The following is a 13,942-nucleotide window of genomic DNA, read 5'->3' as shown; positions in this document are numbered from 1 at the left end:
ATCTTGCCTTTAATAAATCTACCTTTCTTAATTCATAAAAACACAAAAACGTTACCTCATCTTGGTGAGGTCTTTCCTAATAATTACTTAAAATTGCAACCTCCCCACCCCCTGGCACTCTCTATTCCCTTCCGGTTGTATTTTTCTCCTCAGCATTTTTCATCTTTTAACATACTATTCATTTGATTTATTTTGACTATTGTCTCTCTCCACTTCAGTGCGGTGCTGCAAGGGCAAGACATTTTGATTGTTTAGGTTCCCCAGCACATAAAATATGTCAGTATATTACAGATCTTCACTATATATTTATAGAATTAAAAATGTAATACACACTAGTGATTAAAATGCGAAATTATTAACACTGTAATGCAGCAGTTCCCAGAATTCGCTACACATTAGAATCACCTGGGAAGCTTTTATAAAAACTAGTAAGCACATGTCACACCTTCTACCAAATAAATCTGAACGTTTACAGGAAGAAGCCAGGATTCAATATTTAAAAAAAATATTCAAAGTATAGCAAAGTCTGGGAACTACCATTGTACACTCTCCACTTACAAGTACCTTAGAATAATCAGGACAGCTTTTACAAAAATACCTGATGCCAGTGCATCCCATCTCAGATGTTGACTAAATTGGTCTAGGATGGGACCTGATCTCTAGTTTTGTTTTGTTTTTTAAGTTCCCCAAGTGATTCCAATGTGCAGAGCAGGTTAGAAATTACTTACATAAACAAAGGAAGCTCTCATGCAGCCATGAGATCCCATTTATTTTTTATTATTATTTTTTTTGAGTTGGAGTCTCACTCTGTCGCCCAGACTGGAGTGAAGTGGCTGCTCCTGGCTACCACAGCTCGCTCTGCTGGGCTCCGGCGATCCTTCCGCCTCAGCCTTCTGAATAGCTGGAATTACAGGTGTGCGCTACCATGCCCGGCTGATTTTTTGATTTACTGTAGAGATGAGGTTTCGCCAAGTTGCCCAGGCGGGTCTCAAACCCGCGGGCTCAGGCAATCCACTCACCTCAGCCTCTCAAAGGCGTGGGATTACAGGCTGAGCCATCGAACCCGGCGAGATCCCATTTATATAAATACTAAAACGTAATTATTTTCAACAAAATCTCAGATTTGATCTATGCCCATGTTATAGCCCAAGGGACAAATTATGCTAGAAAATCTGCTTTTATTTAGAATCAAATAATATGAATTATTATCATTTCAAATGAATTTAATATTTCTAAAATATATTTTTTATAAAAGGGAGTTAATCCAAATGCACTGATCAAGATAATCAGAATGTGTTGATAGCAGGAAATATGTCAACTAAACTGGCTTTTTTTTTTTTCTGGCTAGGTGAGGAGGCTCTCACGTGTAATCCCAGCACTTTGGGAGGACAAGGTGGGAGAATACCTTGAGTCCAGGAGTTGGAGACCAGCCTAGGAAACATAGCAAGACCTCATCTCTACAAAATAAAAAAACTTAGCGAGGCATGGTGGCACACACCTGTAGTCCCAGCTACTTGAGAGGCTGAGGCAGAAGGACAGCCTGAGTCCATGAGATTCAGGCTATGGTAAGCCATGATTATGCCACTGCACTACAGAGTGAGACTCTGACTTAAAAAACAATTAGTTAATAAATAGACTTTTTTTTTTTTTAACTTCTGTTGGACAGTAAGGGAATCACTAGAATAGTAAGCTAATGAGGACAGGGATTTTTGTTTTCTATACATAGAATAGGGCCTAGCACAGAGTACACTTCAATAAATGTTTGTCAAAAGGATAAAGGAAGAGAATCCTGTGACGCAATATATTATATATGGAATATAATGCATTATTCCAATGCACCTTACGTATTTTAATTTACCTTGTCTGCTTCCAAAAAGGGAAATGAAGAAGCTCAGAATAAAAGTATTAAAGCGTTACAATCATTCAACCACTGACAGAAAACACAGAGCAACAACAAAAAGAGTAAGGGAGAATGATTTGAGGGAACTATATTAAATTAAAATTGCTATTTTCCATTTTCTGTTGTTGTTGTTTGTTTGTTTTTGAGTTGGAGTCTTATTCTGTTGCCCAGGCTGAAGTGCAATAACAGGCTCATGGTCACTGCAGCCTCGACCTGCTGGGCTCAGGCAATACTTCTGCCTCTGCCTTCCAAGTAGCTGGAACCACAGGCATGCACCACCATGCAGATAATTTTTTATTTATTGTAGAGATAAAGTCTCGCCAAATTTCTCAGGCCTTAAACCCCTGGGCTCAGGCTATTCTCTCGCCTCCACCTCCTGAAGTGTGAGTCATTGCCCCTGGCCTAAAATTGCTATTTTCTGGCATAAATTTATACAGTTGGCTGGGCACAGTGGCTTACATTTGTAATCCCAGCATCCTGGGAGGCTAAGCCAGAAAGATCACTTGAGCCCAGGAGTTTGAGACCAGCCTGGGCAACACAGTAAGATCTTATCTCTACAAAAACAATTTTTAAAAAATTAATTATTTATTTTTGAGTAGGAGTTTCACTCTGTCACCCAGGCTGGAGGGCATGCTCCTGGCCATCGCAGCCTCGACCTGCTGGGCTGAGGTGATCCTTCCGCCTCAGCCTTTCAAGTAGCTGGAACTACAAGCACACGCCACCACGCCCAGCTAATTTTTTGATTTATTGTAGAGATGGGATCTCACCAGGTTGCCCAGGGTGGTCTCAAAACCCATGGGCTCAGGCAGCCCTCTCACCTCAGCCTCCCAAAGTGCTGGGATTATAGGCGTGAGCCATTGTGCCTGGCCTCAAAAACAATTTTTAAAAATTAGCTGGGTGGGTGGTTTCTTTAGTCCAGGCGAGCTCTGACATGTCACTCTTTCTTTTCTCTCTAATAAACTTTATTTGAAAAAAAAAATAGCTACTGTAGTGATACATGCCTCCAGCCCTGGCTACTTGGGAGGCTGAAGCAGGAGGACTGCTTGAGTCCACGATGGTGGTAAGTCACAGTGGTGTCACACTGTACTTTAGCCTGGGCAACAAAGTGAGAGCCTGACTCAAAAATAATAATAATAATAAAGCTATAACCAATGTCAAACAATTTTTAAAATATCTTTACTCAATGTTATAATGGCACAAACTTTTTTTTTTGAGTTGGGGTCTCACTGTCACCTAGGCTGGTATGCAGTGACACAATCACAGCTCACCACAGCCTTGATCTACTGGGCTCAGGCAATTCTTTCGCTTCAACCTGGGACTACAGGTGCACGCCATCATGCCTGGATAATTTTTTTAATTTTTATTTTTGTAGAAATGAGGTCTCACTATGTTGTCCAGGTTGGTCTCGAACTCCTGGACTCAAGCATACCTTCTGTTTCGGTCTCCCAAAGTGCTGGAATTATAGGCGTGAGCCACTGTGCCCAGCCAATATTATTTCTTTAGCAATTCCTATAAGGTTGAATGTTTAGTTTGTTTTCGATGTTCTGCTTGCAGAAGTAGTATTACAAAAAATATGTTTATGAATATTTTCATCTTTTAGGTAATTTCACTTGCTATTACTTGTAACTCATTCGTGACTGCTGACATGAATTTACATCATTCCAAATTCTGTTTCTGGTTGCCACTGACATGAATTTATGTTTTTGCAAATGCTGTTTCTGAATGCTGCAACATTGTCAAATGTATGTGTTATTATATTTTGCTTGAAAATGAATAGTCGGGCCGGGCTCGGTGGCTCATCGTGTAAGCCCAGCACTTTGGGAGGCCGAGGCGAGTGGATTGCCTGAGCCCGCGGGTTGGAGACCTGCCTAGGCAACTTAGCGAGACCTCATCTCTACAATAAATGAAAAATTAGCTGGGTGTGGTAGCGCACGCCTGTAGTTCCAGCTACTTGGAAGGCTGAGGTGGGAGGATCGCCGGAGCCCAGCAGGTTGAGACTGTGGTGGCCGGGAGTGTGCCAATGCACTCCAGTCTGGGCCACAGAGTGAGACTCCAACTCGGAAAAAAAGAAAAAAAAAAAGAAATAGGTAAGAAGACAGTTAATTGAGATAATTATCTGATATCGATTGTGTAATGTTGTTACTGATTTATGTAGTTGGTAAAAATTACAAGTTGGTGATTATTTTGTTATAATTAGTGTTATATACTTATATTTTGATATTTCAGGTCTTTCATACTTCAACATTAAAAATAATTTATCATAATTGAGGAACATGAAGAAATATATGCTGATGTGATTTCTTTTTTTTTTTTTTGAGTTAGTCTCACTCTGTCATCCAGGCTGGAGGGCAGTGGCACGCTCCCTGCCACCGCAGCCTTGACCTGCTAGGCTCCAATGATCCTTCCGCCTCAGCCTTTCAAGTAGCAGGAACTACAGGCGCACGCTACCACGCCCAGCTAATTTTTGATTTATTGCAGAGATGAGGTCTCACCAAGTTGCCTGGCTGGGTCTTGAACCCCGGGCTCAGGCAATCCACTCACCTCAACCTCCCAAAGTGCTGGGATTACAGGTTGAGCCACTGAGCCCAGCCTGCTGATGAGATTTCTGAAGTCAAAGGTGAATCCAGTAAACTTATTAGTGATAGTGAGAGAGATAGTGTAAAGATACAATGTAAATCAAGAAATATAATGCAGATAATCTATGACAGTGAATCCAGTACTGGTGAAAACACTGAGTGGACAAAATATGGTCCAAAAAAAAACTTAGAAGTGTTTATTGGTAATCTAAGTATCAAGGCATTTCCAAATGATCTTCAAGGTAAAAATGAAGAACTATTTATTGGAGATGAACTTATAGAAATGATTGTAACTAAGACTAACAAGTATTATGATCAGATGAACCAAAGATATAAATGTCCAAAGAAATAAGAAAAGTGGAGCAATGCTACAGTGTCCAAGATGAAAAAATGTCTAGCATTAAATATTTTGACGGGACAAGTGAGGAAAACCACAATACATGATTATTGGTCAACACATCTGTCAATTGGGACACCTTTTTTTAAAAAAATAATGACACAAAATAGGTTTTGCATTTTTCCAGTAATGGAGAAATGCACGCAAATCCAAGCAGATTATGCAAAATTCGAACCGTAATAAATTATGTTTTTTTTTTTTTTTTTTGAGTTGGAGTCTCACTCGGTCACCCAGACTAGAGTACAGCGGCCGCTTCCGGCCACCGCAGCCTCGCCTGCTGGGCTCCAGCGATCCTTCCGCCTCAGCCTTCCGAGTAGCCGGAATTACAGGCATGCGCTACCACGCCCGGCTGATTTTTTGATTTATTGTAGAGATGAGGTCTCGCTGTCCAGGTGGGTCTCGAACCCACAGGCTCAGGCAATCCACTCACCTCAGCCTCTCAAAGGTGCAGGATTACAGGCTGAGCACCGAGCCCGGCTAAATTATGTTTTAAATAAGTTCAACACAGTATACAAACCTGAACAAGAACATTCCCTGGATGAATTCATGATACCTCATTGTGGAAGACTGTCTTTTTGGGCTTACAATCCGAATAAAACTACAAAGTACAGAATGCTAGTCAGATTGGTGTCTAAGGCAAATACTGGATATGTCTGCAAATTTCAGCTGTATTGTGAAAAAGGTGACAATTTAGAAAAAAAAAACATTTCGCTTGTGCTGAATGACAGAAGTTTGAGGCAACCAGCTTCAGGTTTTTAAAAATTTTCACCCACTCTCAGTATTAGGAAAGTGAAAAATTTGCCGGTAGCGAATATATTAATATGCGTTGTCCAACTGTTTTCTTGTTCCCTTATACTTTCCATGAATCCTGAGTGAGTGCTGGAGTTTCCATTACTAACACACTGCTTTTTCCTCTTTTTATTTCTGAGTTGTAGTCTCACTGTTGCCCAGGCTGGAGTGCAGTGGCATAATCACGGCCACTGCAGCTTTGATCTGCTGGACTTAGGCAATCCTTCTGCCTCAGTCTTCCAAGTGTGGTATACCACCACACCCAGTTAGTTTTTGGATTTATTATAGAGACAAGGTCTTAGTTTCCCAGGCTGGTCTCAAACACCTGGGATCAGGCAATCCTCTTGCCTTAGCCTCCCAAACTTCAGAGACTATAGGCATGAGTCACCATGCCCAGCCCTCTTCACTTTTGTTAAAGAAAAATTTTTATTGTAGGAAATGTAGCAAAAAATCATGAAGAGAGAAAATATTAAAAAATCTAGCCGGGCTCGGTGGCTCAGCCTGTAATCCCGCGCCTTTGGGAGGCTGAGGTGAGTGGATTGCCTGAGCCCGCGGGTTCGAGACCAGCTTGGGCAGTGAGACCTCATCTCTACAATAAATCAAAAAAAAATTAGCCGGGCGTGGTGGCGCGCGCCTGTAGTTCCAGCTCCTCGGAAGGCTGAGGCGGAAGGATTGCCGGAGCCCAGCCGGTGGAGGCTGCGGTGGCCGGGAGCGGCCACTGCACTCCAGTCTGGGTGACAGAGTGAGACTCCGACTCAAAAAAAAAAACAAAAAAACAAAAAAAACAAAAAATCTATAATCTCACTATTCAAAGATTATCTTATTCAAACTGGGGCACATATATTTTTGACCTTACTAAAAACTATGAGTGACCAAACTTACCATCTTCATACTGCTGGTTTCGAGTTGTGCTTTTATCAAGTGACCCATCTAGAAAGCCTTTTCCAATCTCAGACCAAACCTGAAAATAAGAAAATATAAATATCTCTTATCTAGTAGGAAGATTTTCTAAATAATACAGAGCAATGTAAGCTAATAATGAAGGAACTCCTTTCTCACTAACAAATCTAATAACCAACGTCTCCCTTTTAAGCCAGCTGCAAAATCATTTACTCTTTAAGACTCAGAGAATAGGGAACAAATATATCTTAATGATTACAGTCAAGACACTTTCAAACTTATTACTACAATTAAAAAGCGAAAATTTTCTTTTCTTTAAAAGAAGTAGGAATGAAACAGAAACAGCATGTTGTCCTAAGTGAGTGCTTAACAGTGGGTACAGAGGGGCACAGGAATAGGAACAACAGACTGGGGACTCCTACAACTGGGAAGGAGAGAGAGGGAACAAGGGATGCAAAACCACATATCGGGTACTATGTGCCACGGGGGGTTGGCAGGTTCATCAAAAGTCTAAACTTTTTTTTTTTTTGAGTTGGAGTCTCACTCTGTCACCCAGACTGGAGTGCAGTGGCAACTCCTGGCCACCGCAGCCTCGACCTGCTGGGCTCCAGCGATCCTTCCGCCTCAAAAGCCTAAACTTTTAAGCTGGGCTCGGTGGCTCGGCCTGTAATCCCGTGCCTTTGGGAGGCTGAGGTGAAAGGATTGCCTGAGCCCGTGGGTTCGAGACCCACTTGGGCAATTTGGTGAGCCCTTATCTCTACAATAAATCAAAAAATCATCCGGGCGTGGTAGCGCATGCCTGTAGTTCCAGTTAATTGGAAGGCTGAGGCGGAAGGATCACCGGAGCCCAGCAGGTCAAGGCTGCGGTGGCCGGGAGCAGCCACTGCACTCCAGTCTGGGCAACAGAGTGAGACTCCAACTCAAAAAAAAAAAAAAAAAAAGTCTAAATAACTTTGGCCGGGCTCAGAGGCTCAGCCTGTAATCCCAGCACTTTGGGAGGCCAAGGTGAGTGGATTGCCTGAGCCTGCGGGTTTGAGACCAGTTCAGGCAACTTGGTAAGACCTCGTCTCTACAATAAATCAAAAAATTAGCCAGGCGTGGTAGCGTCCTGGCTACTTGAAAGGCTAAGGTGGAAGGTTCGCCTGAGCCCAGCAGGTCAACACTGGGGTGGCCGTGAGTGTGCAACTGCACTCCAGCCTGGGCGAGGGAGTTAGACTCCAACACAAAAAAAGTCCAAACCTTGCTATCATGCAATATACTTATGTAACAAATTTTCACATGTACCCCTTGAAGCCAAAAGAAAATACAATTAATTTTTAAAAAGGAGTAGGAATGGCCGGGCATGGTGGCTCAGGCCTGTAATCTCAGCACTTTGGGAGGCAGAGGTGAGAGGATTGCCTGAGGCCAGGAGTTCAAGACCAGCCTGGGCAAGTTGACAAGACCTAGTCTCTATAATAAATTTTTTAAAAAATTAGCTGGATGTGGTGCCACGTGCCTGTAGTCCCAACTACTTGGAAGGCTGAGGTAGAAGGATTACCTGAGCTCAGCAGGTAGAGGCTGTGGTGGCTGTGAGTATGCCAATGGACTACAGCCTGGTGACGGACTGAGACTCTAACTCAAAAATAAATAAATAAAAATAAATAAATAAATAAATAAAGGAGTAGAAATGGAGAGGAAAAAGGATACGGCAGTAGAGTCAATCTCAGTTTAGTATTGTAATGGCACAAGTATATAAATAAAATTCACAGGTAATTACAGATTTTATTTCACCTATAATGATAAACATTGGCTGAGGTACAGAAAGGTGTTAAAAATTAGTCTAAGGTTTGGAGACAATAATGAGCAGAACAAGCTACCAATATTTCAAAATTTAGTCATCAGCTTTTGAAAAAACTTTAACTGATTGTAATTAAAAAGTTCTGAAAGGGCCAAGCTCGGTGGCTCAGCCTGTAATTCCAGCACTTTGGGAGGCCGAGGTGAGTGGATTGCTTGAGCCTGCGGTTTCAAGACCCACTTGGGAAACTTGGTAAGACCTCATCTCTACACTAAATCAAAAATTAGCCAGGCTTGGTAGCATGTGCCTATAGTTCCGGCTTCTTGGGAGGCTGAGGTGGAAGGATCACTGGAGCCCAGCAGGTCAAGGCTGCGGTGGTTGGGAGTGTGCCACTGCACTCCAGTCTGGGTGACAGAGTGAGACTCCAACTCAAAAAACAAAAAACAAAAAAGTTCTGAAAGAATTTGAGGAAAGAATACACACAAATTAATCAATAGTTAAATACTTTATTTGAAAAATAATAGCGTTAACCCTTGCCTCAACTCTTACCTTAAAATATATATACGTCAGATGATTTAAATGTAAAATGTCAAACTATTAAACTGTATAATGGCTGGGTGTGGTGGTTCATGCCTGTAATCCCAGCACTTTCGGAGGCAGAGGCAAGAGGATTGCCTGAGCCCAGAAGTTTGAGACCAGCCTGGGCAATATGGTGAGACCTCATCTCTACAATAAAGTAGCTAGGTGTAATGGTGTGCACCTGTAGTCCCAGCTACATGGAAGACTGAGGTGGGAGGATCACCTGAGCTCAGGAGGTCAAGGTTGCCTGAGAGAGTGAGATTTCAACTCAAAAATAAAATAAAAAAATATGACTAGGCACGGTGGCTCATGTCTGTAATCTCTGCACTTTGGGAGGCTGAGGCAAGAGGATTGTCTGAGCCCAGGGGTTTGAGACCAGCTTGGACAACTTGGTGACTTGTATGCACCTGAATATGTGAATATTTTATAAGAAATACACTTTTTAAAAATCATCAAACTAAAGTAATAAAAACCATTTTAACAGGAAAAGCAAAGTATTAAATAATGATAGGGTATGGGGAATTAACCCATAGTTCCTGGCGATTTTGTTTAAAACATATTAACTTAATTTTTTTCAGTCTGTGTCTCACTCTGTTCAGGCTAGAGTGCAGCAGCATGATCACAGCCCAATGCAACCTCAAAACTTCTGGGCTCCGGTGATCCTTTCACCTCCTGAGCAGCTGGGACTACAATTCATGCCACCACAAGTGACTAATTTTTTCTATTTTTTTTGTAGAGACGAAGACTGGCTGTGACACCCAGGCTGGTCTTGAACTTCTGGCCTCAAGCAATCCTCCCACTTCTGCCTCTCAGAGTGATGGGATTATAGGCAGGAGACACCATGCATAGTCTCAACCTTTTTAATACATTTAAATAAGGAATAATTAATAATTTCGTAGATCTGAAATGTTGTAAACGATCTAAGTTTTATTTATTTATTTATTTATTTATTTATAGTTGCAGTCTCACTCCATTGCCAAGGCTGGAATGCAGTGGCACTCTCACAGCCACCCCAGCATCAACCTGTTGGGTTCCAGTGATCCTTCCACATCAGCCTTCCAAGTAGCCAGAACTACAGGCGCACGCTACCACACCCGGCTAAATTTTGATTTATTGTAGAGATGAGGTATTGCCAAGTTGCCCAGGTTGGTCTTGAATCTACAAGCTCAGGCAATCCACTCATCTTGGCCTCCCAAAGTGCTGGGATTACAGGCTGAGCCAGCGAGCTTGCCTCTATGTATAATTTAAACCAAATAAATTAATCTAATGTGAGACGCATGAAAATAAATAATAAATTTCACATGTGAATTTAGTAAAGGGAAATAGTAATTCAATTTTAGCCTGAATTAGCTTTGCTTCTAATCATATTCAATTCATTAGCATTTTCATGTTCAATTGGCTCTGTTTAATTCCTTCTATATAAGGCATGATTTAACTCTATTAAATAAAGCTTTTCTCTTTATTCTAGAATTCAACATTATTTTTTAATAACATCCTAAATGGTTTTTTCGCTTCTTTTTTTTTTTGACTTGGAGTCTCACTCTGTCACCCAGGCTAGAGTGCAGTGGCATGCTCACGGCCACCACAGCCTCAACCTGCTGGGCTCAGGCGAGGCGATCCTTCTGCCTCAGCCTTCCAAGTAACTGGAACTACAGGCACCTGCTACTATGCCCTGCTAATTTTTTATTTATTGTAGGGACAAGGTCTTGCCAAGTTGCCTGGGCTGGTCTCAAACCCACGGGCTCAGGCAATCCACTCGCTTCAGTCTCCCAGAGCGCTGGGATTACAGGGTGGGCCACCGAGCCCAGTCAACATACTAAGTGTTAAATGAAAATTTCTGGCCTGGCTAGGTAGCTCAGACTGCAATCCCAGCACTTTCGGAGGCTGAGGTAAATGGATTGCCCGAGCCCGTGGGTTCGAGACCCACTCAGGCAACTTGGTGAGACCTCGTCTCTACAATACATCAAAAATTAGCCAGCAGTGGTAGTGCGTGCCTGTAGTTCCAGTTACTTGGAAGGCTGAGGTGGAAGGATAGATGGAGCCCAGTTATCCTCACGGCTGCGGAGGTCGTGAGCATGCCACTGCACTCCAGGTTGGGCGTCAGAGTGAGATTCCAACTCATAAAAAAAAAAAAATAATAATTAAAAGATTAGCTGGGCATGGAAAGGTACACCTACTTGGAAGGTTGAGGTGGAAGGATCGTAGGAGTCCAGCAGGTTGATGCTGGGATGGCCGTGAGTATGCCATGGCACTCTGGCCAGGGCAACAGAATGAGACTCCAATTCAAAAAAAAAAAAAAATTTCTTTAGTAATATACTTTTTACATTTCTAAAGTAATTGCTTACAAAAGTAAATTCTTAATGTTTTTGAAAAGGTAACAATTATTTTTATTTGCATTGTTCTTTTTAGCCCAAAACTAAGAATTTCTGTACCACAGAATCTTTTTTTACCCCCATTTTTTTCCTAGCCTTTGTGCTCTCACTTCAGTCAACGGCTTTCCTAAAAGAACTAAACATTCTTATTTTATCGCTTATTTTATTTTTGGTGAGTTTTAAAAAAATTATTTTTAATTTAATTAGTTTTTTTTGTTGTTGTTTTTTTTTTAGTTAAGAGTCTCACTCCATCACCCAGGCTGCAGTGCAGTGACATGCTCACAGCCACTCCAGCATCGACCTGTTGGGCTCCAGCAATCCTTCTGCCTCAGCCTTCCAAGTACCCAGAACTATGGGTGGGCACTACCACGCTCAGCTAATTTTTTTATTTATTGTAGAGATGAGGTCTCACATGTTGCCCAGGCTGGTCTTGAACTCATGGGCTCAGGCAATCCTCTCCCCTCAGCCTCCCAAAGTGCTGGGATTACAGGCCTGAGCCACCGCACCTGACCTTAATTTTTATTTTATTTTAAAGAAGGGGGGTTCAATGTTGGGTTAGGTATACAAATGGTCCTTGTACAGGTAATCTTAAACTTTCTTCTTTTTTTTGAATCGGAGTCTCACTCTGTTGCCCAGGCTGGAGTGGCATGCTCACGGCCACTGCAGTCTCAACCTGCTGGGCTCAGGCAATCCTTCCGCTTCAGTCATAGAAATGTGCCACCATGCCCGGCTAATTTTTTGATTTAATTGTAGAGACCCCCGAGTCAGGCAATCCTCTCACCTCTACCTCTCAAAGTGCTGGGATTATAGGTGTAAGTTACCACACCCGGCCAAACCTTCTTGATAAACAAAGTCTGTATTATTCAACTATCCAATTTGATAAAAGAATAATTTTAAACCCAGTCTTAGACTTACTGTGCCATGATTCTTCTGGAAGCGAATGACTTCCTGGTCATCTTCAAATGTACTACCCAGTACCATCTGTGTCACAGACTTCATAGCAAAACCAAGCATATGCTGGCTGAGGGGTACATGCTGGGTCTCTGGGTAGGAAAGCCACTTATTTAACAATTCTTCGGAAAGCTGAAGAGAACAAAAAACCCAATGATTTACTATTTCCTCTTATTAAGGTTTAGAAAACTTCAGCAAGCAGAATTTCATAGCATACACAGTTCAATTCTGTAACCAAAGTGAGTAGTCAAGTATTTACTTAATCTGCCAGACTAACACTGGCTCCATCAATAATTGCATCCTAATCATTCAGGTTCAGCTTCTGTGAAAGGACTGATATGTAAAATAAAACAGAACTACCACCACAACAATAAAAGCAGAAAATATAAATTAAAATCTCAAAGAAAAATTTTAAACCTGGGCATGGTGTGGTTGTTCACACTATAACTCCAGCACTTTGGGAGGCCAAGGCAGGGGGACTGCTTGAGCCGTGGAGTTCAAGATCACCTTTGGCAACACAGCAAGACCCTATCTCAACAACAACAAAGTTAGCTGGGTGTGGTAATGCATGCCTGTAGTCCCAGCTACTTGGGAGGCTGATGCAGGAGGATCACATGAGCCTAGGAGGCGGAGACTGTGGTGGGCCATGATCATGTCACTGAACTCCAACCTGAGCAAAAGAAAAAAAAACTTCAGAATAAATTTCTGAAGAACTCTAGAATACCATCAAAACTTATAACAACCAGGAGAAGGCTTGGTGAGGAGAGAAGATGCTGCTTTGTGGCGAGAGGGCACCACAGCATTTTAAACAACCTGCCTACCATTCTCATATCCCAGACAGGCAGCAGCTATGACAACCATTGCCCATATTCCTGGTACAGATTGCTAGGAAGCAATGCAGACATTCTTCTAAAAAGATGGTGGATATGAGCCTTAATCTGCCTGACAGCTCCCTTAGGGACCTTGCTTTTCCCAGGGCTAGGACAGTTTCCCTGGCCAAAAACATTTAAATGCACAGGTATTGGCTATAGTAGACTATTACAAGGAAAACAACTTAGATCACAATAGATCAAGAAGCCAGGAGAAGAATTGGTAGGAAGAAGAGATACATGTGGGAATAAGAGTTTCTGAAAGTTTCTGACTACACTGGGTACTATAGTTTGGATATTTTACCCTCCAAACTTCATGTTGAAAGGTGATCCCTAGCAGGGCTCGGTGGTTCAGCTTGTAATCCCGCGCCTTTGGGAGGCTGAGGTGAGTAGATTGCCTGAGCCCGTGGGTTCAAGACCCGACTGGGCAACTTGGCGAGACCTCATCTCTACAATAAATCAAAATGAGCCAGGCGTGGTAGCGCAGGCCTGTAGTTCCAGCTACTTGGAAGGCTGAGGCAGAAGGATCGCTGGAGCCCAGCAGGTGGAGGCTGCGGTGGCCGGGAGCGGCTACTGCACTCCAGTCTGGGTGACAGAGTGAGACTCCAACTCAAAAAAAAAAAAGAAATGTGATCCCAAATGTTGGAGCCTGATGGAAGATGTTGGGTCAAGGGGGCAGATCCCTCATGAATGACTTGGTGCCAACCTCATGGTAATGAGTGAGTTCTCACTCTATTGCTTCCCACAAGATCTGATTGTTAAAAAGACCCTGGACACACATCGCTTCTGCACTAGGCTGCAGTCGTCTCTCTCTCTCTCTCTCTCTCTCCCCCCC

The 13,942-nt window shown here is 42.5% G+C and overlaps 1 protein-coding gene across 1 annotated transcript in view; it reads right to left on the bottom strand.

Moving 5' to 3' along the window:
• LOC103250492 (cytochrome P450 20A1) overlaps positions 1–13,942 on the bottom strand; it is a gene marked incomplete at its 5' end in the record, with an annotated part of 73,692 nt that overhangs the window by 23,971 nt on the left and 35,779 nt on the right. Inside the window, 2 exons of the mRNA XM_008049085.1 lie at positions 6,545–6,623; positions 12,203–12,370. Of these exons, the coding sequence (XP_008047276.1) occupies positions 6,545–6,623; positions 12,203–12,370 (247 nt within the window). The remainder of the gene's footprint in view (positions 1–6,544; positions 6,624–12,202; positions 12,371–13,942) is intronic.

Source organism: Carlito syrichta, unplaced genomic scaffold (genome assembly GCF_000164805.1).
Source record: "Carlito syrichta isolate Samal-C Ts95f unplaced genomic scaffold, Tarsius_syrichta-2.0.1 Scaffold130501, whole genome shotgun sequence".
NCBI lineage: Eukaryota > Metazoa > Chordata > Mammalia > Primates > Tarsiidae > Carlito > Carlito syrichta.
The sequence above is the reverse complement of the archived record's forward strand: the minus strand, read 5'-3'. Positions and strand labels throughout refer to the sequence as shown.